The sequence below is a fragment of the Sturnus vulgaris genome, chromosome 15 (assembly GCF_052056855.1).
Source record: "Sturnus vulgaris isolate bStuVul1 chromosome 15, bStuVul1.hap1, whole genome shotgun sequence".
NCBI lineage: Eukaryota > Metazoa > Chordata > Aves > Passeriformes > Sturnidae > Sturnus > Sturnus vulgaris.
In genome coordinates this window covers 18984076-19010046 of record NC_142257.1, presented here as the reverse complement: position 1 = coordinate 19010046, position 25971 = coordinate 18984076, and the positions used below count along the sequence as shown (strand labels likewise).

The 25971-nt window shown below is 48.2% G+C and overlaps 1 protein-coding gene across 4 annotated transcripts in view; it reads right to left on the bottom strand.

The window, feature by feature from the left end:
* The window catches only part of SIL1 (SIL1 nucleotide exchange factor), a 92497-nt gene that overhangs the window by 45441 nt on the left and 21085 nt on the right, over positions 1 to 25971 (bottom strand). For all 4 annotated transcript variants that reach the window (XM_088173916.1, XM_088173915.1, XM_014889617.2 and 1 more), the window contains 2 exons: positions 25758 to 25872; positions 23507 to 23642 (listed from right to left, as the gene is read on the bottom strand). In XM_088173916.1, the coding sequence (XP_088030042.1) occupies positions 23507 to 23642; positions 25758 to 25862 (241 nt within the window). In that variant the 5' untranslated portion in view covers positions 25863 to 25872. The remainder of the gene's footprint in view (positions 1 to 23506; positions 23643 to 25757; positions 25873 to 25971) is intronic.

Genomic DNA, 25971 nt, shown 5'->3' with positions numbered 1-25971 from the left:
CTGCATGGATGTGTTGCTGAATGGTTCCTCTTCCCTGAGAGCTGCAAATCCTACAGCTGCCAGACCTCATCCCTTGCTCCTCATAAAGGGAGAGAAGAGTTTCCATTCTAATTAATTTCCCAGCTCTAAATCAACTACCCAGTGAGTAGAAATAGCTGTGAAATCCCCTCCACAAACCTGCCAGAAGGGCCACAGCTGTGGAGGGGGAACAGCAAATTCACTCCCCCACAATTGGTTTGGACTCCTTACCAGCTAAAAAATATCTCACTCTTGGGATTTTTTTTTTTTTTTTAACCACAGCTACAATAAATTAAAATCAATTAAAAATAAGATCACAGAATGGTTTGGGTGGAAAGGAACCTTAAAGCTCATTCTGTTCCAATCCCCTGCCACGGCAGGGACACCTCCCACTATCCCAGGTGTTCCAACCCCAATGTCCAACCTGGCCTTGGGCACTGCCAGGGATCCAGGGGCAGCCACAGCAAATCTGGGAATTCCATCCCCAGCCTGCCAGGGAACAATTCCTCCCTCACGTCCCAATCCCAGTTTGGACAGGTGTCACTGCATGGCCTTGGGATGATGGATCAAAGGGTTTGAGCAGAGCTCCCAGTGCCTGTGCTGGGATTATGCCACCCCCCTGCCCCTCAATCCCTCAGCTAAAAGGAGTGTCCAACAGCTAAAGCACTCCCAGAGGATAAAACCCTTGTCACTGCACGAATGACAAGGTTTTTATTGGGAATAAATGTCAAAGCAGAGCGACATTTCTTTTCCAAGCAGGAGACACTGATCCTGTGGCAGCACTGCGGGGATGGTGTTATTCCTGCTCTGATTTAATCCCTTTATCAGCTGCAGGAGCGCCAGGACAGGCTCTGGTCTCTGACTGTCACTGCTGTCCCCACGAGCTGTCCCCAGCCCCGGGTGCTGCCTCTGCAGCCCAAAGCACCTGGAGATCCCCACGAGCATCAGCACTCGTTTATTGGGATGTGCTCTGTCCATAAAGTTCCTAAAGAGACACTGAGGAAGACTTTAATTTATAGCCCCATTCTTTTAATCTTGGTCAGCCAGATTTTTTCAGACATCTGTTTATATCTCCTTATAATATATTGGCTGGAGCAGCAGCACCAGGCAGCAGCTCCCTGGCAGGGGCTCTGCTGACATTTATAAACCGAAGCGATTTCTCTCGTGTGCTTTATGTTATCAGCTAAACCTGTCCACTTAAATTATTGCCTTGTAACCAAATCACAACTATCTGTTACTCTGCTCTGTGCACGTTTCCCAAGCTTTGTACCAATATCAAGCTTTGCAGAGGCTGAAAACAAGATGATAAATAAATAAACAAATGGAGAACAGGACATGCTTCCTCCAGGCTCACAACTGAGGGGGGATCAGGCACGTTGTGCATTACTAAAAGCAGAGGGCTGCTGTGTGGAATATGCAGTGATATCCAAAAAAACCCAATTCTCATTTTCTAGACCAGCCAGATGACCAGATGTGTTTCCTCACTGAAGGAGAAAGGTTTCATCCTTTCCTTTTCCTGCTCCTTTCCAGCACATCATTCCACAATGCTGCTGGCCACAATGGGTTTGTGTTCCAGCATGGGGACAGGGCTGAGCCCCAGCTCTGCACAGCAAGTTGGACATCACACCCTGACCTAAACCTCCCAGCAAGGCTGTGCAGTCACCCACTGAGCTCCTGGCAGTGCCTTCCCCATCCCATCCCATGGATCCCATCCCATCCCATGGGTCCCATCCCACCCCATGAATCCCATCCCACCCCATGAATCCCATCCCATCCCATCCCATCCCATCCCATCCCATCCCATCCCATCCCATCCCATCCCATCCCATCCCATCCCATCCCATCCCATCCCATGGATCCCAATGATCCCAGCCCATCCCCACCCCTTGGACAAAGACTGCCCAACAAGAGGAGCCCGGGAGGGACAGGAGACTCTCCCCTGCAGCACCTCCGTGTCCCCTGGCACAGGAATGTCCCCTGGGAAGGCTGGAGCAAGCAGAACAAAGGTGATCCAGCTCCCTGGGGCTTGTCCCCAGGTGAGCATCCTTGTCTGCCATTGTCAGAGAATTCAAAAATCCATCAAGGCTTTGAAAACAAGCCCCAGTTATGAGTCAGTGAGTGGCTCTGCAGCTCTCAAAAATTACCTCTCTATGTGAGCAAGCCCCAGATAACATCTACCTTCCTTTACTCTTTGTTTCTCTCCACGAAGGGAGTGAGGGAAAAGGGACTTTGTTTCTAGTGCAGGCAGCAAAGAAATCTGGAATCAATATGTGAATGTTCCAGCAAAACACAGCAGCAGTGCTGCAGTATCAGAATGATCACACTGCCAGAGCACCCACAACAAGTTATCTGATGGCACCTTCTCTGTTAATGAAATGATGATTAAAAACCACCAGGAGACAAATCCCTGGAGCAGCAGAGCTCCCCAGAGATGCATCCCCAGCTCCAGGAGCCACCAGGGGCTGGGGGCTGGCTGAGGCTGGTGGCACACAGGGGACACTGTGCCTGACCCCAGGCTGGATGGGATGTCCCACACCAGGGTGCTCAGAGGAAAAGAGAGGAGCCAGGCCCAGTGTGGGGGGCTCAGCTCACGCCCTGACCCCAGGCTCTGGTTACAGCTGCTCAGCAAGGAAGCAGAAATGCCTGCTTCTGGGTTTTTTTTCCCCTACAAAGGCAAATCCTGCCACTCTCCACATTGTTTGTTACATCAAAACAGAACATTTTGACACACAAAAGGAAGATATGTAGCAGACACAGGTAAGGAAGAGATGGATTACTGATGGGAAGAGGAGGCCCAGAGCCTGAATCTCATTTTATTTCTTTCTGTTCCTTTTTCACTCAGCTGCAGCTTTTTGCATTAGTTCACTGTCTGGCACTCACTGCTCCTCCCAATTAAATGCCCCTGGAAAATGTCATTAATAAGCTCAATGTCACCTCCTGATAGCTGGTGGAGAGGTTTCAGAGCCTGGAAGCTCCCCCAGCACCCCCAGCACCCCCACCCCGGGCAGGGAGGGGGCTCAGAACCTGTGTGCACATTGCAAGTACAAACTCCTGTGATGCTGGAGGAAACATTTCACAAATGCACTCCCTGTGCAGCTCTCACTGCTGGAAGCCACAGCTGCCTGTTGAGCACAGCATCTCCTCTGAGAGGCACCAGCCTCTGGATTTCTCAGGTAACCAGTGACAGCAGTGTCACCTAGTGCAGTTAATTATAGAGAAAACTCTTTTATAAAATCACAGTATGCTGTCCATGTCCATAAACTGTCCCTAAAGCATGAGCTCTGCAGGGGATGGGGCCCAGTGCCACTGTGCCACCTCTCCCTGTTGCACACAGGTGGAGATAATGTAAAATAAAGGCCTTGTAAAATATGGTTTAACCCTGCTACTCCAGCTAAGCTAACAGTTAGCTTGTTACTTCCCAGGTGAAAAAAGAAAAATCATGAAAGTCAGTTAAGCACAACAATCTATTCTGACAACAGAACTGTTCAGACCTGCAAAACCAGGAAATCTGTCCCATGAGAATCAGTGAAGAAAATATGTAAACATATCTAAGGAGAGAAAATCTGATAGACAGATACAATAGCCCTTACCAAGCAATAAACTGAATTTCACTGCTGACCAATTGGGTTTAACACACTGCCTTCGGATATTTCCCATAAATATGAGCTATGTGAATAAAGAATTGGCTTTTTCTGCATGAAGGAACTGAGTGCCATCTGCTCATTACTGCCACATGTCCCAGCACTGCCCAGCTCTGGCTGAAGTGGATTTTGGATTTTTGCTGCCTGTGCCTGCAGTGACCAGTGCTGCTGTGGCAGCCTGGATTCATCACCCCTGTTCTGTGTGACCATAACCCACAGGGCTGACAGGGACAGAGATTCCTTCTCTTCCTGGCATTGCAGAGGAGACCCTACAGGGAGGAGTTTTGTCCTTATAGAATGAGCAAACAATTGTCCCTGCTGCTTCTTCCTGCCTCCCAGGGCTCCCAGACACACGGGCCTGATGCCCAAGCCACAGATGTCACACAGGGTCCTCCAGAATGGGCTGAACTGCTGAGAGACTGAATGAAGAGTTCAAAGCACCTCGAGGAAACCAAGGAAGTCTCATGTAAGACACTTCACTTGGTTGCTTTATCTGACAAGCCTTTCTGTGACATTCCAAGCTATGTTAATAAATATCCTGTCACAACGGTGATGTCCAAGTGTGACATCTCCTCCAACACGGATTTTGTTCCGTGCTGCAGTGGAGCAGGGACAGAATCCATCTGAAATGCCTTCAGGCTTGCCAAGGGTGGATCTGTGCCCTGTTCAACACCCAGCACTGCTGCTGGCAGCAAAGGCATTCCTGGGACAGCCCCAAAGCCACCCTGCAGTGACACAACACCGAGAGTGACCCTGCCCAGGCTCCTCACACATCCCAGAGCAGCAGCACTGCTTTCTGTTGGAATTGAATCCCACTGAACAGGGGCAGGGAAACAATTATGGAATGGTTTGGGTTGGAAGGGACCTAACAGATCATCCACTTCCAGCCCCGCTGCCACAGGCAGTGATGCCACCCCAAAAGGGCTGATCCCATTCCAGATTGTCATTTAGCATGAGAGAAGTGACCCAGTGCTGCTTGCTGTGCTGCTGCTCTCCTGGGGCTGATGCCACAGAGCTCTTGGGGTGTTAAGGAACCCTAACACTCACCCTAAACCCTAAACTCTAACCCTAAATTCTAAATCCTAAACCTTTTGGGGTGTTAAGGAAATCTAACCCTAAACTCTAACCCTAAACACAAACACTAAACTCTAAATTCTAAACTCTAACCCTAATCCTAAACCCTAACCCCTAAGCCCTAACTCTTACCACAAACCCTAAACTCTAACACTAAACCCTAACCCTAACCCCTAACACTAAACCCTAACCCTTAACCCAAAACCCAAATGCCAACCCTAACCCCTAACCCTAAACCCAAAACCCCAACCCTCCTCACAAGCAGGGTTACAGGACACACCCCACCCTCAGTAACTCTTGGGAGAATTTTCTTGCACCCTGTGATTTTTAATGCCAACCTTGCTGCAATAACCACGTCTTTAAGCACCATCCATCAGCCCTTCAGCTCAAACACAAAAGGGTTTTAGAGCCACTCTTTTGTCCCAGCGCTGAGAGGTCTCCTCTGTAATTTGTTCCCCTCAGCAAAGAGAATGGAAACGTTTTTAAAACGATGCCAGAATCCAACCCCTCCTTCCTGATTCAATCCCCAGCTAGCAGAGAACAAAGCCTCACAAGGAAGGGGCTCTCCACTAAGTAACCCTTGATTAGAGATGGGGACAGGCAGGACTATGGGGACAGGAAGGACAATGGAGACAGGAGGGGTGTCTGTCACACACAGGGCACAGCCTGGGGCCATGGGGTGCCCCTGGGAAGTCTGGAAACGATGGAGGAGAAGGTGGAGGGAGGGCAGCGAGGTGCCTGGGGAGGGATCTCAGGGAAGGGAGGGCGCACAGGAGGGCTCAGAGGGAAGTGCAGTGCCTCCATCACAGACATGTGCTGATGTTTCTGCTGCTGCAATGGGGAAATGCTTCTGTGGCACAGAGCTCCTCCAACAAGTGCTCTGCCCTCCCACCTCCCTCCTTTCGCAGTGCAACAGCAGCAGACACAGCAGGGGAGAAAAAAACCCACAGGGCAGGAAGAAGAAGGGCTGTCCTTTTGTAGAGTGGGCACAACATGTTTGTTTTCACCTTCTCAGCAAAGCCTTCTGCTTCGAGGCAGGCACTGCAGTGAGTTACCACAGCCCCGGGTGCAGCAGGAGCCCTGTGCTCAGGATTCAATACAAGACACTTGATTTCTTTTTTCCTTCTGATACTGGGCTCGAAGCCTGTGAACTGCAGCAGTTTTAGAGAGTTTAATCCCACAAAGGTCTTAGCAGAAGAAACACAGAGACCAAAGGTATCCAGCCTCACTCTGATATTTCATCTCTCAAACACACCAGGCTCCAGTGACCTCTGTCTCACCACGGCCCCAAGTCAACAGCCACGAGAAGCTTATTTTAAAAAGCCAGTTTTAATCCCTCTCCAACTCACTCCATTATTTATTTCCAAGCCAATGCTACAATCCATTCAATAATTGTCATCCCTCAGGTGCATTTGTTACTCCAGAAAGCCCATCTGGAATGCTGAAGGCTTGGATACATTCAGAGAAGATCAATGCAGGACGTGGGCAGAGAAGGACAAGGCAGCTGACCAGGAGAATTGAGAACCTGACAAAAGGAACTGAGGATGATATTAATTTTGTGGAATTTTAGGCATTTAATACTTTTTTTTGAGAGAGGCACTACTGGTTTCTTTGCTATGATGGAGATTAGCACCTCCAGAACATCATCAACCATCGTGAATGCCACATCTGTCACTCTCAGAGAGCCTCTCCTCCTGTCTCAGGGACTCATGAAATGGCCACCAAGGAACCTGGCAATGTGGAGGCACAGAAAGGACACCACAGGGAGGGATAATCCATCAGGACCAACACCAGAGTGAGAATCAGGAGGTCTCAGATGGCCATGGTTAATCATGGCTGGAAACGAGGCTGAAGGCTGAAAGTGCACAGCTCGAGGAGGGTAAAGGAGCAAAAACTGAAATTATTTTCCAGGAAGGATGGGAAGCTCAAGCAGGGGTGCTCATGACCAGACCTCAGCACTGTTTTTGTCCTCAGCTCCTGAGCCTGTCACTCAGAGCTGAAACTGCAAAGTGTCTTAGGTTGTAATACAGGATGTGCCCCAAAGTGTGAATTCTGTCCCCAGCTGTTAACCCAGCTGTGGCAGTGATCCTGATCTCTGTGGGGATCTCTGCTGTTCCTGTTCCAGCTGTTCACCCAGCTGTTGCAGTGTTCTTTATCTTGCCCACAGCCCATCCTCCCTCCAGGAGATCTCTCCTGTTCATGGCCATGCAGTCCCAGGGCAGGGCTGATCAAATTCCATCATCCCATGGGGAGATGCTCCAGCCAGGGCAGGAGCCGAGCATTTCCTACCCAGATCAAAGGGGAGATTTGGAACAGCAGAGCAGCCTTTTCCCACTGGATCCCAGAGGAAAACCAGAGCCTTGCACATCATCCCTGCAGCTTTGGAGGAAAACTGCACCTTGTGCAGGAGCCCTGCTCCAGCAGAACCACATCTGTCACTGCAGGAGGATGCAGCCACCATGGAATGGGACTGCACCAACCCTGACTGACTGACGGGGGCACCTTGGATTCTCCCTCTGCCCCTGCTCTGGGTTTGTTCTCTGCAATACTGGATTGCTATTTTAATTTTCCTGGTAAAGAACTGTTATTCCCATTCCCATATCTTTGCCTGAGAGCCCCTTAATTTCAAAATGATAATAATTTGGAGGGAGGAGGTTTACATTCTCCATTTTAAAAAGAGGCTCCTGCCTTTCTTGGCAGACACCTGTCTTTCAAACCAAGACACAAAGACAAGACACGTAGGACACAAACTCTCTCTCCTCCCAGCTGCAGCTCCCAGTGGGAGCATTTCAGGACACACTGTGCTGCTGGCACAGTGCAGCTGATTCCCTTGGATCCCATCTCTGCTCCACGTGTGGCAGCTGGCTCCTCTCACCCCCATCCCAGCACCAGCACCCCCCAGAGCCGAGGGGGACGTTTGGGCAGCACTGCCCAGCTCAGCACTGCAAAGTGCCCAAATCCCACCTGGCTGCCACACCAGCAGGATGGATGGGAAGGAGCCAGCCCTGCTGCCACGCCAGAGTGAGAACAAATTTGGATCATAAAAGCTGGAATAAGAAGATGCCTTGGAGAGCACGTTGGAATAGAGCTTTGCAAAGCTTCAATTTAAAGCCTTGTTCCCACAGCTAACGCAGTCGTAAGGGACATTAGCCTAATTTCTGTCAAGAGAACTTGTCAACACTGCAGTGTTTAAGATAGACACTAAAGATGTGTTTTATCTCACAGATAGATCACTGGGAGAGGAAGGAGCTGTGCCACACTTGGTTTGCAGGAAAATAAATGGATGTTCTCCCTGGGCCTAATTGGTGGATGCTGTTTTATAACACCACACACATGAGCAGCCTCACATTTTATCAGTGTGCAGCTGAGATTGGTGCCAAATCCACTGTGGGGTTGGATACAGAACCCACAGGGACGTGCTTCACCCGAGGACAGAGTGGGCATTTTCCAGCCACAGAGGAGGTGAAACTGAAATTTGAGATTTGGCCATGTCCTGAAGGGTCAGGTCCTTCTACTGATGGTGCTCACCAGCTGTGGGGTGTGACCTCAGGGCCAAAGGGACAAAACTGGTGGTGGAAGAAGAGAACTGGCTTTGCTTGCTCAGGACCACCAGCAGGAACTTGCCTGGCCTGGTTTTCAGAGATGCTCCATGGTGAGTCAATAGAAAGCAAAGAAAAGAGAGGCTGGAGCCTGCAGCTTTAGGAGAGAAGTGTTAGCATAATCCTGCTCCCATCATCCCCACTCTGAGGAATTAAAACATTCCCAGGAGCTGGCACAGCTCCACACATCCCACCTGCCAGCCTTGGAGCTGGGTTTGAGACGTGCCCAAGATGATGCTGGGGCCAGGGCACAAAGGCTGGTCCCAAACTTGCAGCTTCTGCAGTGGAAAGTTGAAAATGCCCTTTGATTTGCAGTGGTTACAGGGAAATAATAGCCATGTAACCTTGTCCCAGCCCTGGAACAGAAATCAGCTTGCAGAGGAAGCCTGAGGGAAGGCAGGAGGGCAGGAGGGTGGCTCTGCTCTGCCACAGATCCTGCACTTGCAGAAGAACTAAATCACTACAACAGCCAGAAATGTCCCCGGGGAAGGAAATCCTCTCAAAGATAAATCAATAACTCAGTGTAATTTTAGCATGCAGCCAGGAGAATTTACATTGCCAGGAAGGCTGAGAGCTCTGCCACAGAGACAGAGGCACAGCATCATCAAACAGCCCTGCAGCAAGAGCTCGGGCTCTGGGTGTTCACTGCAAGGCCACGAGCCTGGGTTCTGCATTTTGGGAGCCCACAGACCCAAATTAGAGTGGCAGCAGCAAGGATGTGGTCCAGCCAAACTCCCTCGGGACAAACCCACCCTTCTTTTTTTGTCCTGTGGGGTAACAAAGCTGCTCCCTGCAGTCATGGCCAATGCTCCAGGTCCTGCAGGGTCACACTCACACAGAGCACAGCTAAAACAGGACAGAGGGGCAGCCTCCACCCCTGGCCAGGGGCTTCCCACCAGCCAAGCCACAGACCAGCACGACAGAGATGTGCCACAGCCCCTGGTGATTAATGAGACTGCAATTTACCTAATTATATTAATGCTAAGTACACTCAGACCAGTAAGTTCAAGGGAACTAATGACACTTTAGAGCACAGTTCAACACTGAGCAGTAACTCCAGCAAAAAGGAAAAGACAAAAAAAAAAAAAAGCCCTAATTATTCAGTAGCTCTTCTCCCAGATTCTCAGGGTCAGCTTGGAGGAGAAGGTGGCCTGAATTATATTTTCGTTTCCAGAACATCAACAGAATTGCTAAGTGAGTTTCAGCGGCAAGGTCAGAGCCTGTCCATTGTTATGCACGGCAGCCCTGTCCCTTCCCCTGTCCCTGTCCCCTCTGCCAGTGCTGCCACCACCGAGCCCTGCTGCTCCCCTGGGACACGGGACCAGCTCCTGTGTTGGTGTCTGTCCTGTCCCCAGCATGGATGGACAAACTGAGCCCTGCACCAGCTCCTGTGTTGGTGTCTGTCCTGTCCCCAGCATGGATGGACAAACTGAGCCCTGGACCAGCTCCTGTGTTGGTGTCTGTCCTGTCCCCAGCATGGATGGACAAACTGAGCCCTGGACCAGCTCCTCTGCCAGCTCTTTGCTCTGGTCCCCAGCACGGACAGACAAACTGCAATAATCAATTCCTTAGAAGCCAAGTGCAGCCTCCACGCTGCAGGTCCAGGAGCCTGTTGAGGATAACCCAACCCAGCAGAGGTTCCTGTACACCAGCCCACTCCAGCCTGCCTGCTGGCACAGATCTGGAAGGCTGGGAAGGGCTGTGCCCACACACACAGAGCTCTTGCCCTGGTACAGCCCACCCAGAGCCATGGAAACATTTTGGGGAACCTGTGCTGGCCACAGTCATGTCACTGCTCACAGGCTCCTTTGGTGCCAACGAGCTCTCACACTCATTGTGCCATCAGGGCTGATGTGCTCCAAGAGCCTCTGTCTGTAAATCCAATTTTACAGCAGCTCCAAATGCAGTTTGTGCTTCTCTTACTTCATGGAGGCTTGGATTTTTACAAGGGACAGGACACAGGGAATGGCTTCCCACTGCCAGAGGGCAGGGATGGATGGGATACTGGGCAGGAATTGTTCCCTGGCAGGGTGCCCAGAGCAGCTGTGGCTGCCCCTGGATCCAAGGCCAGGCTGGACATTGGGGTTGGAGCAGCCTGGGACAGTGGGAGGTGTCCCTGCCATGGCAGGGCTGGGAATGGGATGAACTTTAAGGTCCCTTCCAACCCAAACCATTCTGGGATCCAGTGACTCTGCACCTCTGAAACGCTGAGATCTGCCAGCAGAGCTGCCCCAAGGGACAACATCAGTGCTTGAAGCTGGAGGTGAATTACAACCACCCCACAAAAAGCAGGACAATGATTTGTGATGCTCCCCCAACACAGAACACAAAGCTGCCTGAAAAACCAGAGCAGAAGAACTCTGCAAAATTCACAAAACACAAAAGAAGAGACCCCCCCCAAGCCTCATGTAACCCCTGTGTCTGACTGAAAGCCAAACCCAAATTCAATGAACAAGTTTGGTGTCTCAGGATTGCACTCAGAGCTCTCCTGGTGCCTTCCAGGCTCAGCAGCAGCATCCAGGGAACAGGCAGAAGGCAGCTCAGTGATGATTAGGAAGACACATATGAAGTTATCCATCACACAGCAACTCGTGTGCACTTAAATGTCCTGCAGTACAATCAGAAATCAATAGCAAGACGCAGAAACCCTCAACCACTCAGTAAAATATAAAGAACACTTGTAATATTGATTTTAAAAGCACCTCAGTGAAGACAGTTGAGAAGAAGCCTGAGAAAGCAAAGCAAAATGCCTGAATTGAAACCTTTTTTTTTTTTTTTTTTTTCTCCCCTCAAAAAGACATTAATAATGGATTTTCAATGCAAGAAGAAAAACTGAAACCCACACCAGATTCTCCTGGTAATAACAGCTTTCTGCAAAGCCCAGCTATTAATGTAACAGGGACGTCCATCAATCAAGCACACAGAAAGTACTTTGAGAGCTAAAAAAAGAGCATGCAAACATCTGCTTTTGGCAACTTAAATTTTGCCCTTAAGCACAAGGAACATAATAAATTATCAGGAGGTTGGGCTTGAACTTGTTTTCCTCCATCCTGGACCTAAATGCTGAGGATAAGGATGAAGCTACACAAACATTCTGCTGCTGGGATTTGTCCTGATAAAAAAATGGGAGAAAGGAGCAGAATTTCGTTTGTGTTTTCATTTGGAAATGCTGCATCAAGGGCACACCAAGCAGGGGTGTAGCCTCTCCCTGTCTGCAGTTCAGGGAGCTCCTGTGAACATTTTTCCACCTCCAGCATCCTCAGCACATCCAAGGCTGCTGGAGTGGTCCCACAGTGGAGTGACAAATGTGCTCCAAGGTGTCCTGGCATCTTCCTTCCCTGTGGAACTCTGGTGATTTGGGCAGGTCCTCAGTCCCCCAAATCACATTTGGGGTCCATCCCCACAGCCCAGCACTGCCTGGGGTGTCCCAGCAAACCCCAGAAAATTTGCTGGATTTGCTTTTTGTGTCCCCACACCTCCAGTGTCTCCTCCCTTGTAAAACACAGCAGGTCAGAGCAAGTGCTGGAGATAATGAACACAATTTACTGATTCCAGCACAGGAGGCTGCAGGCATGGCTGCAAAACTAAGTCCTAATAAATTCTGAGGAGTGACACCATGAAATGGCATTATGGAAGGCTGTGTTTATTGTCTCCCCATGCTTCTGTCTCCAAGGTGCCACGTTACACTTAATAACAGTTTTCTCCCCAGCTGCCAGTGCTGCAAACCCTGACAAGTTAATGGTGGGGCCAGCCCTCCCCAAACATCTGCAGCCAGCACACAGCTTTGGTGGCAGAGCAGGCCGTTATAAATTAATAATATTAATAAACATTAATAAACGATTAAACCAGTGCTGCCCTCTCCTTGCTGGCTCTGCAGGGCAGGAGTTTTGTCCCTGGAAGTGATGAAGAGGAGGAGCAGCTGCTGGGGGGTGGTTCCTGTGTGCTCAGGGACCTGCTGGGACAGGAACATCCCTGCCCTGCCAGCAGAGCAGCCACCAGAAATTACTGCCTGCTGTCACAGCAAGCTGTGGGCAAGGCATCAGCACATCCCTGTGGAGAGCCATGGGGACACAGAGATCTTTATGGAGAACAAAAGATCCTAATGGAGAATCAGAAAACCTCATGGAGGACCATGGAAAACCAGAGATCCTCAAGGAAAATCAGAGATGTTCATGGAGAACCAAATGTCCTTATGGAAAGCCAAAGGTCCTTATGGAGAACCAGAGATGCTCATGGAGAATCAGAGATCCTCAGAGAGACCCAGAGATCCTCATGGAGAGCCATGGAGACACAGAAATCTTCAGGGAGAACCAGAGATCCTCAAGGAAAACCAGAGATTCTCATAGAGAACCAAAGGTCCTTATGGAAAACCAGAGATGCTCATGGAGGACCATAAATCTTCAGGGAGAACCTGAGATTCTCAGGAAGAACAAAAGGTCCTAATGGAGAATCAGAGATCCTCAGAGAGACCCAGAGATCCTCAGGGAGGACCATGGAGAACCAGAGATGCTCATGAAGGGCCAGAGATGCTCATGGAGGACCATGGAAAACCAGAGATGCTCAAGGAAAACCAGAAATGCTCATGGAGGACCAGAGGTCTTCAGGGAGAAGCAAAGAGAATCAGAGATCCCATGGAGGACCAGAGATGCTCATGAAGAACCACAGGTCCTCAGGGAGAACCAGAGATCTCAGGGAGGACCATGGAGACCCAGGGGACCCCTGGTTCCTCGTGCCAGAGCAGCTGGGAATGCTGAATGGGGAGGTTTCCTGCTGTACTGCAGAAGGCACAAAAGAAATCATGGGAACCATCCTTAGTCCTCTCCAGAATAAAAAAGGCAACAAAAGCCACCATGAGGTCCTAAAAAAGGCACTGCCAGACACTCCCTGATGGCTGGAAACACCTCTGGGATCACCCCTGCTCAGCCTCCAGCCCTGTGTTCAGGAGGCTCTGGGATGTGCCAGAGCTCTCACCCTCACTAACCAGATTTTTCCATGTTTAAACAGAGTTTCCTGTATGTTTTTGCCGTGGAGGTGTCTTGGAATAGCAGCACAGCCAAAGGGGACAGCAGCCACTCCTCCAGCTTCCCCTCAGCCAGGCTATAAACATAATATAAATATAATATAAATACCTTCACTCCACCTGTAACACCCATCACCGTGTGCCACCTCCTTACAGCTCCAGCTAATCCAGATACAGGCAGGGATAACAATTTCTGGGAATTATCTGGTGAGGAACAGGGAGATAACTGTAATTAGCAGCACCCTGGTTAGCAGGTGAAATGATAGTGTAATTAATGAAGATCAGGTGGGCTTTGTTTCACATAAGAAAAGCAGCAGATTCTATCAAAATGTAAATGCAGCTTAAAATCCAGCCCGGGTGATCACTCAGAGGTGCTTTTAGAAACAGCTCCAGATGCAGAGGTTTCACTTGGGCTGAGTGATACGTCCTAAAAATAACACCTGGTCTGGGGCTAACATGTAAATTGTTGATTAGATCTATTTATTCACACCCTGCAGTGATGGGAGAGGCTGACAGCTCTGTGTTCCTCACAGGATCACAGGCACATTCCTGTTCTTGCCTCTTGCAAGGACTCTGCAACCCTGGGAGCTCTCCAGCAGCAATTCCAAGTGACAGGCTGCATACATTAATTCTGGATTCAGATAACATCCTGTTGCAAGTGAATGACCCAAGCAAAACTTCCTGCAGTCTTTAGGAGCAGGCAGAAAAATGAGGAGAGAGAGAGGAAAAGGAATCTCTGGACTGAAGAAAGATCTTTTGAATCAGAAATGTTGTCCCTCATTAGAATTTCCAACAGCACCGCCCTTACTCCTTCCAAAATGTAAACACATAATAAAAAATTAAACGTGGTTCTAGCGTGGAAGAGTTCTTCCAATAAATGGGAATTAGTTCTACAAAACATCAGGACAGACCCAAGGAGATTACATTTCTTTCCCCCAGCTTTTACTGGTGAAGCAGGGCTGGAAAAACAGAGCCATATTTATTTTTTAACTCAGAAGCTTCCCGAGGATGCAGCTCCAGGAAAGCAGAGCCATTTGTCTCAGTGTGCGTTCAAGGAAGAACAAATGCAAAACCAGCTTCAAGACCCCAAGGAACATCAAATAGCTTTTTAATTTATGTCCCAAATTCCCTGCAGATTCTGAAATGAACAGAGGGCAGGGTTCAGAGAAAATGCCTCGCTCACTCAAGACAGCTGGATGGATATTCTGAGTTTTCCTCAGAGAACCAAAGGTGCTTTTACACCAGAATGGAGCAGGCACAGCACGTGGCTCTGGAAGGATCTGTGGAAAAAGCAGAACTTGTTGCTTGTGTGACCCTATAAATAAATGTATGGAAAATTGAATAACCTAGGAAAGGGGAAAAAAAAAAAATCTGGAGCCCCATCTGAGCAAGAGCACAATTTACAGGCAAGAGCTGTGAAGGAGCAAGTGAAATATTCCTCACAGGAGCCATCAGACTGTGCTGAGTGCCTGGAAAGCCTCTGACCTTGTCCTTGGCCACCCAAAATCAGTCCTGGGGAAGTTTCAGGAAGTCAGGCCTTGGCCTATGGGGGAAACTGCAGGGAGGAAGGGCCTGAGCCAAACCGTACAAATTCCTTAATTATGGAAAAAGATAATGCTGCAAAACTGTGGTTTAGGGATGTACATAATGCAGGAAATGCCAGCAAATACAGGAGAGTGGGCTGGGAACACAATGTCTGCAAGATATCTATAGGCCAGGCTTTAATTTATGAAATTACAGAATAAAATTGACAAATTTTGGGGGGGAAAAAAAAAAAATTTCTGCAGGAATGCCTGAGCCCCAGAGCTTGTGGTCAGCCACATCCTGCAGCAAACACTGCAATGCCTGCAGTGCTTGTCCCACACAAGATCACACATTTGAAGGCTGAGGGAGTTGCTGTGATTATGTTTGATCAAACCTCCAGAACTGTTTCAGGGACCCTGGGACCCAAAGTCCCACGTTTTGAAACCACGTTCCCATAATATCCAAGGAAAATGTTGGAGCCTGGTGTGCCTTGCTGGCTTTGGAAGGAGGAGGGATGACAGCCAAACTGGAAATTCAAGATAACCCAGGCTGGAGGCACTGCCAAAACATTTTAGAGGAGGGAAAACATTTTTCTTCCAAAGCACTGTTACAAGCTTGAAATAAATGTGCAGACTGTTAGATAAAGACAGAGATAAAAATAGGCCTGTTATTAAATACCTCTTCTTTAATGAGGTTCATCCTTCTAAACAGCCACGAGAAGGTTATTGGAGTTATTGCAGAAAATACAGCCTGCTTGCACATAAAAAGCAGAGCAAGGTATTCCTCATCACCCAGCACTCATTTAAGCACCTCTCACACACTCACAGCTTGGCAGGGAGGAGATAAAGGAAAGGAATGAGAGATGTCTTCTCTGGGAAACAGTCTCTCTTCTTTCAAAGCACTTCTCCCCCACCAAACAATGTAAATTTAAGCACAGAAATGATTCCCACTGCTGATGTCTACTGCTATTACACCACCAGCAGCCTGAGCAGCGTTAAAGAGAAGTTTGAAATTACTCTGAAAGCTGCAGCTGAACCTCCTCCTGTTGCACTAAAGCCACTGCTTGGCTCTCAGCTCCTCATGGCTTGGTTTGTGACCACTCCAGGTCCCCTGGGATATCCTGCAGGGCTCAGAATTCCACAAACCACCAGCAGGGCTTGGCTCCTGAAAGCACAGCACTGCTCCCTTGTTTTGGCAGTGTCCCAGAGCCCAGCCCGTGGCCGTGTGCCACAGAAGCTGCAGGATTTATTCTGGCTGCTCAGAAGCACAGATAGTTTTTGGCAGAAGGAGCATCACTGCAAAAGCCTTTTGGAACCAGTTTGTTTAATGAAACCAGTAAGAGCAGACCAGTAAGGGACAGGAGTGGCCAAAAACCCACCCCAAGCCACTTTGCTCCTAAACCCACATGCAGGGCTTCTTCTCAGCACACCAGAGCTGCCAGGACACTGCCACTTCTGGAAACGACAGGACAGAAGTTTTACCTGCATTTGGGGGGCAAAAACTGGCTCCCAACTGTGGACACACACATTCACAGAGCTGGGGAATTCCAGCTTGGGAATTCTCTCCAGGCCTGGATTTCTCCTGACTCTCAGCTCCATTCCCAGGCTGACAAGCTGACTGCAGCTTCAGTTAGGGAGGAGTCTCCCAGGGTGACAACACGGTGACAAACAGAGTGGAATTCATCACCAACATTAACCCCTGGTGTCTTTCCCGTGGGACACATCCTGAGGTGCTGTCCCAAGGATGTTTTTCCCAATTGTCCAATGAGCTCCTGTCCTGTCCTGGCTGCACTAACACACTTTAAATCCGGGCTGTCTGGACAATAAATTGGCCTTTTTTCCCCAAAAATTGTCCTTTCTCTCTCTTCGCAGAGCAGTGACCACACCCAATTCATTACAGAAATGCTGGAGCTGAGCTGCAGGGAGGGACACTCGTGCTGTGTCTCCAAACAGAGCAGAGGGCTGGGAACCCCCTGTGTGCTCACTGTCCCAGCATCTCCCAGTCCTGTCCTTTCCCCAAGGGAAACACTTCCACCTGTTGGATCTCAGAAATCTGGAGTTTTTGAGGTTTCTGTGTTTCCAGGCACAGAACCCCTGGACAACACTGCTCTGGAACTGAAACCTTGGAGAAGATTTGTAAATATGAATAATGAGTTAGAAATCACGAATATGTGGTGTGTTAAATGTGTGTGTTTTCACTGGGTAATAAGTTTTAAATGTGAGGTTTTTATGGACAGTGGTGGATATGGGACAAGATGGAGAATTTGGGGTGGTGTCTTTTTCTTTGTTCATCTTCTTCTCCACAGAACTCAGGCAGTGACCTTTGGTTGGTCAAATGTCACTCTAAGGGTGGTGGGAATCTATTATTGGGTCAAAAGGATCAATAATGTCGGTGTTAAATTTGTTTTTGTTTGTTTGGCTTTAAAAGGCCTCGGAGCAGCCTCAGCTGGGGCCATTTTTGCCACTTGTAGCCAGGAGCTGGAGGTGCTGTCACACTTCCTGTAATTTCTGATAAAATATAATAAACATCCAAGCCCAAACACGAGAATTGCCTCAGTCTCAGTTTCTGTTAATCCTGGCTCTGAGGGAAAACAGAGACTGGTGACAAACCACTCCTGAGTGCTGCAAAGCCCAGCTTAAACCCCACCCAGAGCAGGGGCAGGACATGCAGGACGTGCTGGGTGTGCCTGGCACTGCCCCACACCCAAGGCAGGAGCAGCACCTGCAGCTTCAGCCCTGGCACTTCTGCCAAGGACCCAGAATTAGGCAGGAGCATCGTGGCAGGTGAAGGTGAGAGGCAAGGGAGTGCCCCTGAGGAGAGGAGGCTGAGAGAGGAACCCTTGAAGGCAGCTGGCAATAAAAAGGACAGGCACAAGATGCATTCAGGAGATGAAAAGCCTCCTGTGCAAGAGGTCAGATTGAAAGCAGGCAGAGGGAGAGCTACCAGGGAACATAACTCAGCTTCCAAGCACTGAACCTTTGCTCTCGAGTCAGCCTGGCCTTTCCTACCTGCTGGAATCATCCTCCAGCTCTCCTGTCCCTGGTCAGGCAAGATTATAACAACTCCAGAGTCGAGATTTCCCCCCTCTGCACATCACTAACAAGTCATTTTATAAAGAAATCCATTTCATCTAGTACAGATGAGGTTTGAAAAATTCCATTTGCCTTGCCTCTATATGCAAATCTGTGCTGATCTGATGAGGCTCCCATTTCCTGGATTAGACACGTCCAACTTTGCAAAAACCAGCATACCCTGGTGGATTCACTCTGTATTTCACAGCCCTCTCTTGGCCCTGCTGCCATAAATATTTCAGAGACCTGCCCACCACTGGCTGAGTTAGGTCCAGGTCAGTGCAAAGCCAATGGTTTGGACAGTAATTAATTCAGGAAGGCAATTAGCAAGAGCTGCTGCAGCTCAGGACATCCCAGGGAGCAGCAGGACACACAGAGCAGTGTAAGGGGACCCTCAGCAGCCACCACAGGCTGTGGGACAGACTCCTGAGCCCAGGGCATCCCCCCTTCATCCTTCCTCCCCCAGCTTTAAAAACTCTTCTCACTCTAAAGCAGCGCTGCCTCATCTGACCACCAAAATCTCCTATTCCCCATCCTCAGTCCTGTTCTTTGCACAGCAAGTCCTCCAAAGCAAACTCTGAAAACACCTCCCCAGCGTGGCTGCCTCGAGATCTGTGTTCCCACAGGTGTAAAACCTCGTTTGAGCAGCAAATGAGACAGGAGAAGACCTGTGACAAGGAGGAGCAGCAAAGACAGCCTGAGGATACTCGGGAGCTGCAGCCATGGATATTTAAATGCCAAGCAATGCATCACTGGCTCCCTGCTGAACATGAGGTGGTTTCATCTTTGCATGCTCACATCAGCTTCACTCTGGCAGCCCGAGCAGCAGCAGCAGCAGCTATGGCTCCTTGGTTTTTAACTGTGATAGAATCAGGCACTTCAGGAAATTATTCTGGGCAGCACCAACACTGGGGAGTCACTGCAGGTTCAGCTCTGCAAGGAAAAGCTTTAAGCACAGCTGAAGGTGCAGCCAAGATCCTGAGAGTTTGGATCTCAGGGAGATGCAGGCTGCACCATGGCTCTGCTCCATCCCTCCAGTCTGCAGGCAGCTGCTCTGCCCCACTGCAGAGCAATCTGTAAATATTTGGATATTTCTGGGCAGAGCAGGTTCTCACTTGTCCATCTGGATTGGAAACTGGACTCATTAACTCCCAACTGCCAGCTGGAAAACCTGCCAGAAGGTTTCTGCCACATCAGGGAGCAGCAAAGTGCAGAGCAGAGCCCTGTGCAGCCCCAGCTCTCCACTCATCACTGCTGGGGGGGTGATTAACACCCTTTTCCTTTCTCAATTAAATCCCTGCCTCTTATATCCTTTTTCTGAATCTTCACAGCAAAGTCTTCCCAGAGGAGCCACTGCTGGGTGGGAAATTTCCCATCCTAATGCAGGGTGGAAAATCTGCTCAGTGATCAAATGGTCAGAGCAGTCCAACTTTCAGTCATCATCAGGGATGCTAAACAAAATATTGTGAAATTTGGAGCCCAAATGACAAAAGTAAAAAGAGTTCCCAAGGGTGCTATCACCTGGAGAAAGTTTATTATGAAAGGAAAAAGGAAAAAGCAGAGGAAAAACAATTTGAAACAAATTCTGTGGTGGAACAGTGACTGTGGACACACACATTCACAGAGCTGGGGAATTCCAGCTTGGGAATTCTCTCCAGGCCTGGATTTCTCCTGACTCTCAGCTCCATTCCCAGGCTGACAAGCTGACTGCAGCTTCAGTTAGGGAGGAGTCTCCCAGGGTGACAACACGGTGACAAACAGAGTGGAATTCATCACCAACATTAACCCCTGGTGTCTTTCCCGTGGGACACATCCTGAGGTGCTGTCCCAAGGATGTTTTTCCCAATTGTCCCATGAGCTCCTGTCCTGTCCTGGCTGCACTGACACACTTTAAATCCGGGCTGTCTGTACAATAAATTGGCCTTTTTTCCCCAAAGAGCTCCGTGTGTGCTGCTGTCCTTTCTCTCTCTTTGCAGCACAGTGACCACAAGTGACCTGCCCATGAGCAGGGGGTGTGAACCTTCATTCAGAGGACTCTGCAATCCCACAACCCCAAAAAAATCCTGCAGGACTCCAACCACGGACAGAAGGAAAAGCCTCACAGACGATGCCAAAAATCCAAGAGCAGAGGTGCTGGGAACTTTTCTGAGGCACTTTGCAGTGTGAGCCCCGCACCTGGTGCATTATTTAGTGCCAAGTGAGAGAAAAGCAACGCCTAAGGAAGTGTTAAAGGGCTTTGAGAAGTTTCACCAACCTTCCCTGAGCCGTCAGCTCCCGCTGCCTGGCAGAAGAGACAAGTGATCCTGCTTCCAGATTACAGCAGCACAGCTCTCAGGGCAACTGTCTCTCTGTGTTTGCATCCAGCCACCTCCAGCAGCTTGAAGTGTGCTCCAAGTGCAAGGAAGCACTTGATCAAAATCCAGCTCGCTCTGTAGACAGCGAGGAGCAGGCACCCAAGGCGTTACAGATACAATAAAAATGGAATTTTGGGAGGGGGGGGATGGGGTTTGACAGGTTACAGGTTGATGACACTGCTGCAGCCTCGGTGGAAATGTGGATTGATGCAATTAGCAACAGGGAACTAGAAACTCAGCCGAGGAAAAGTGGGAATACATCTATAAAAGATGAGCTGCTGCACTATTGTAGAGAAGCACAAAAGTCCTGTGTGAGCTCAGAATGAGTTGAAACACGAGTGAGATGGGGGAAACGCAGCTCCAAACTCCCTGCCAGCGTTCAGAAGTGCAGATCCAGATTTTAAACTCAAACTTTGCTTCCCCCAGAGAGGCTGGCCCAGTTTGCCATGGGGATACAGAGTGGGGTGTCCTGGAGAGATGGGCAGCAGAAGGCAAAATCCTGAGCCCAGCCAGGCCCTGCTTGGCTGCCAGGGAGTAAAAACCACGTGGAGAAGATGATGGAGAGCATGGCAAGATGCAGAAGCAGTGGATGGGACTCTACCAAGGTGCTGGCTGTGCTGCAGGACCAAAAGGAGCCTCCCTGTGCAGCCACAGGGCAGCCCCTGCCCAGCCCAGAGCTGGGAAAACCTCGGGGCCAGGGCTGCAGGGATGGGCTCAGGCTGGCACCAGGGTCCCCAGCCCGGGCTGACACCTGCTGAAGGTGACAGGAATGAGGGATTTGTCTTTCCAAACAAGCTGTGGGTCTGCTGGTAGGTCAAACATAAAAGAAACAACGGGATGGATTCCATTGGTTGATGAATGGATAAAGATATTTGCCTTTACAAACAAACTGTAGGTTTGCTGATAAATGAGATTGGATATTGAAAGGTGAAATTGGATAGCAAAAGATGAAAGAAGCAACGGGAAAAACTATGAATTCCATAAGAATTAACAATTAAAAGGGAGGGTTGTACATTAGAGGGGAATCTCAGGTATCAGGGGTTTGGGAATTCTGGACCTCTCCAGTACCTCAGCCCATGGGGAAAGAGAGAGGGAAATTGGGATAAAAAGGGAGGTGAGTGCTCCAAAAATCTGAGAGACCCCAGGGGAATGTCCCATGGCCTCTCCCTTTATTCAATAAAGTAAAAGGACTCCTCTGTCTCCTTTTTGGACATGAACCTCTGGTGTTGGTGGATGAATTTTCCTGACAAAGGTGTGAGTGCCAACCCTCAGGGAGATTTCACTGCAGAGGAACCCCCAGGAGACACAAGCCCAGGAGACACAAGCCCAGGCTGGCAGCAGGAGAGCAAGGCAGGCTCCTCTTTGTGCCACATCCCCAGTGCTGGGACCTGCAGCAGGCAGAGCATGAGGCAGGACACCAGGGAAGTCTTTACAAAAGGAACCAGAATTATCTCCTCTGTGAATCCTGACAAGCACCAGCCCTTCACTGCATGTGCCCAACATGGAACAACTACAAAACCAAAGTGGAATAAGGCACCTGAGCAGTGGAGAAGGAGAACAAACCCTGCAATGAGGTTTCTAATGATTGCAAGTGTGTACATGTTCTGCTCCAACAAAGCTGGTGGGGATCTGCCAGGCTGAATAATGAGCAGGGACACCACATGCCTGCCATACATAATGGGGCAGAAATGGAATATAAGTGTACACTGCAGCTCTGTGGAAAGCAGGGGCTTTTGTAGCCATTCATGTTAGACAAAGATTTACATTTGCAAAAGTCATTCTGCTATAGCTGGCAGAAATTTCAAGACAAATGGAACCCATACTTATTCATTCCACGATAAAACTGAGCACAGGATAAAGCTCTTAAATTCAGAGCACTTTATAAAAATTAATTACTACTTAGTTCACCCTTGTGAGGTGGGAAGGTATTACACCTGCATAAACATGAGGACACCAAAGCACAAATGGATTAACCAGGACCCCAAAGCCAGGCTAATTGTTGAAATATGTATGCACACTTGCATTTCTGGGTGTGTTTGAATGGCTTTGGCCCCTCCAGAGCCTTCCCAGCACACAGAGGCCAAAGCTGCTCTGCTGGGCTCCTCTCACCACACAGTCCCAGGCACATCTGAAAAGGAAGAGGGGTTTTTTGGGGTTTTTTTTTTTTGTGGTTTGCACGGATGGAAATAAAAGGTAGCTTTCAAACAGCTGAGGGACACAAAAGGCATTGTTAAAAAGCTGAGCAGTGCTCCAGTGACAGCTCCTAATCAGCTCCACAGTGGGGCACAGCAGACCTGGGAATCCACGTGCCAGGAAATGTTATAAAACCTGGAAAAATGAAAAGACAAAGGGCTCTGGGGCACTGACAGACACTGTCAGAGCCACCAGTGCCCACAGCCCCTGCCCTGGGCCACCAATTCTCTTTAAATGATCACCAAATCCCAGAATCCTGGGGGTTTTGAGCTTTCTGTGCTGTCTGGCACTGGAGACATGGAGAACATTGGACCCAAAGCCTTGGAGACAGCTTCTAAATGTAAGTAATGAAGTTAAAGTTAAAATCACAAGTTGAAGTTAAAAATTAAAATTAAAAAGTTAAAGTTGAAGTTAAAATCACAAGTGTCTAATAAATCAGAAGTGTGTGCTTTCACATGGTAAAGGATTTTAAATTTAAAGTTTTTATACAGGAATGAGCATGGAACAATATGAAGGATTTTAGGTGTTGTCTTTTTCAGTGTCCATCTTCTTTTCTTCCTTCTTTGTGGGTTTTAAGCAGTAGTTTCTAGTTGGTCAATTAGTGTCACACTAAAGGTGATGAGAATTTAGTTATTAAGTTAAAAAGATAAATAATACAAGTATTAATTCTCTATTAGACTGTTTAAGAAATCTTACAGCAGCTAAAATCTTCCTCCATTTTTCCTGGCTTCTAGCAAGTAGGTACAAGTGTTGTTGAATGCTCTGTACTTTTTAATAAAATTTAATAAACAACCAAGCCCAAACACAAGAAAAAAAAAGAAGTTTCTATCATATATTTGTTAATCCTAGCTCTAAACAAAAAAAAAAATAATAATAAATAATTAAAAAAAAAAAGAATAAAGTGAGCAGCACACATTGTCATGGGAACAAACAGGTTGGAATTTCTGCAAAGCTCCTGTCAGTGCTGCCAGGGGGGTTTCCAGAGGGTTCCTAAAACCATGCAGAGCTTTACCTGCACGCAGGGTTTGCCACTGATCCGTGGGGTGAAACACTTCCAGGTCCTCGGGATCAGCGTCATCCTCTGTCACCAGCTCCTTCCCACTGGCATCTTTTATGTCTCTCTCTTCTATTTTTGTAAGGGCAAACTCCTTTTGGAGAGAAGAGATTCAGCTCATTAGCAATTGCATCTGGGTAATTTAGTGCTGGCTGAGAATACAAAATTTTTTCCCCTCGCCAGCAGATTTTTTTTTTTTTTTAATTTTTTTTTTTTGGTGACATCCGAGATTCTTTCCACATGGTTAAATTTAGATTTAAAGTATATTAAAGGTTAAACATGCATAACTAGCATGACATTTGTGCTGAACAAAGCAAGGCAGCTTATTTCCTATTCCTGAGCAGGTTGCAGGTTTGAAACCACTCTCCCAGAGCCTCACCTGTATTTCAGTCAGAGGCAGGAGCCCTGGCTATTATTAGGGTTGTGTAATGTTGGAAGACCCCATTTTACCTTGCCTAAAAATATGTCAAACTTTTAACTTTTTTCAACTGAAATTTTCCACACGAGTGGAATTGCCTCAAGGCTTGTTGGTTGATTTGGGGGATTTTTTTTTTTTATTTTTTTTTTTTTCTTAAATGCATTTATTTCAGGCTTAGAGAAGATTTCAGCTAAAATAGTTCAGCTATTTCCAAAATAGGACACGGGGAAAAAAACACACCGAGTTGCCCACATGATACAAATGTGAGGATCCTCTTCTCCACCCTCTCCCAGTGTTCTCCAAATCTTTTAAAACAATGATTTGGGATTTATTCGCCACCTCCATGGCAGAGGTGTGGGATAGAGCAGCCAGCACGAGGGGTTTGATGTTCCACCAAGGGAAGAACAGGGGAGAAGAGTGAGGGAAAAAAAAAAAAAAAAATTCTCCTTGCTGTGAGGAAAACCTCGGTGTTTAATGGAAATCCTCCCCAGGGAGATGCTGGGAGTCACAGAAATCTCTGGAAAGGGCACAGGAATGACCTGGATTTGGGCTCTTCTGCTTCCAACAGGACCAGAGGAACTGGGCCAGGCTCAGCATCCCCACACTCAGTGCCTGCTGAAGGGAACATTTTCAGCTTCTGAGATCACCAGTTCAGTCACCACTGAAGAATTTGAGATAACCACCCTGCAGGGAATGATTAGTCCTAATTGTTGGCAATTAGAATAGAGTTACAGCTCACTTCATGAAGTGTTTGGATATTAATCCTTAGGATGTTTTCACAAGGGAAGAACGTGAGTAAATTCAGAGGTTAACTGGAAATTCTGGGACACGTTCTGCCTTCAGTTCTTCCACTCTTTGGGAAAAAAAAATAAAAATGCATGCATATTTTCTGTCAGAATTCGGATGCTCTGCATATAAATATCTGTTCCCAGCCTGGAAGAATCTTTCTGAGCAGCAGAAAATGTCAACCTGAGCAAAACAGGCACGGTAGCAATGACAGCGTGGATGTGGCACTTGGGGACATGGGCTGGTGGTGGCCCTGGCAGGGCTGGGGTAAAGTTATACTCAATGATCATAAAAGTCTCTCCCAACCAAAAAAAAAAAAAAAAAAAAAAAATCCACAATTCATTCAGCAAAGATGGCTGAAGAACCTACAGAATGTTTTTATTTCAGCTGTGGGAAGGGATTGCAATTTCAGAAAACCCACGAGAAACCAGATCCGAGCTCCTGCTTTTTCAGGGGCTTGGAATTGTTCAAATTATAACAAATGGTTAAAGCTCAGGAACAATCACAGCCATAAAAGCTCAGGTTGTGCAGATGAAAATCAATGTTAACATTTTCCCAGCCAAGACTCAACAGGACTAAAGAGGAGTGAGTGGAGCAGTTATTACTTAGCTGATTTCCAGGGCTCTGTGATTATCCAGGAGGGAGTTAGTGATACAGGCTATTGAAAATTTACCACCAGGCCTCCCAGTGCTGGCTCTGTTCAAACACATAATGGAGACAGCTGATGTTTACCAGCTCAGCTCAGGAAAAGAGCTGGGCTTTAAATGCTCAGTAAGGATAAAAGGATGAGACTTGGTTCATTTAAGTGCTGCTGTCACTGCCTGGCCACGGTTGCTTTGCAATGCCCCCATTTTCATTAACTCACACAGAAATCAGCAGAACCCTTCTTGGGTTTGTTTTCATCACTCAAGCAGCAGAAAGAACAATGGGCATTTCCTTGTAGGCAATAAGTGTGCGTATTTTTAATAAATTTATGTTCATTAAGCTGGAGCAGCCAAAACTTACAGGCACTCTTTGGCTCAGGCTGGAGCAGGAGAAGAGCAGGGAGCCCAGCAGCAGCAGCAGGGTGACCCTGGCAGTGATGGAGAGGAGCCCAGCCCAGCCAGACATCGCCACCAGCCTGAAATGCAAAGCAAAACAAACCCATCAGTATTTTTGAGCCATTTTCACAGGTTTCAGGGCTCTTTACACAACATTTTGCCACCCAGCATGGGCTCAG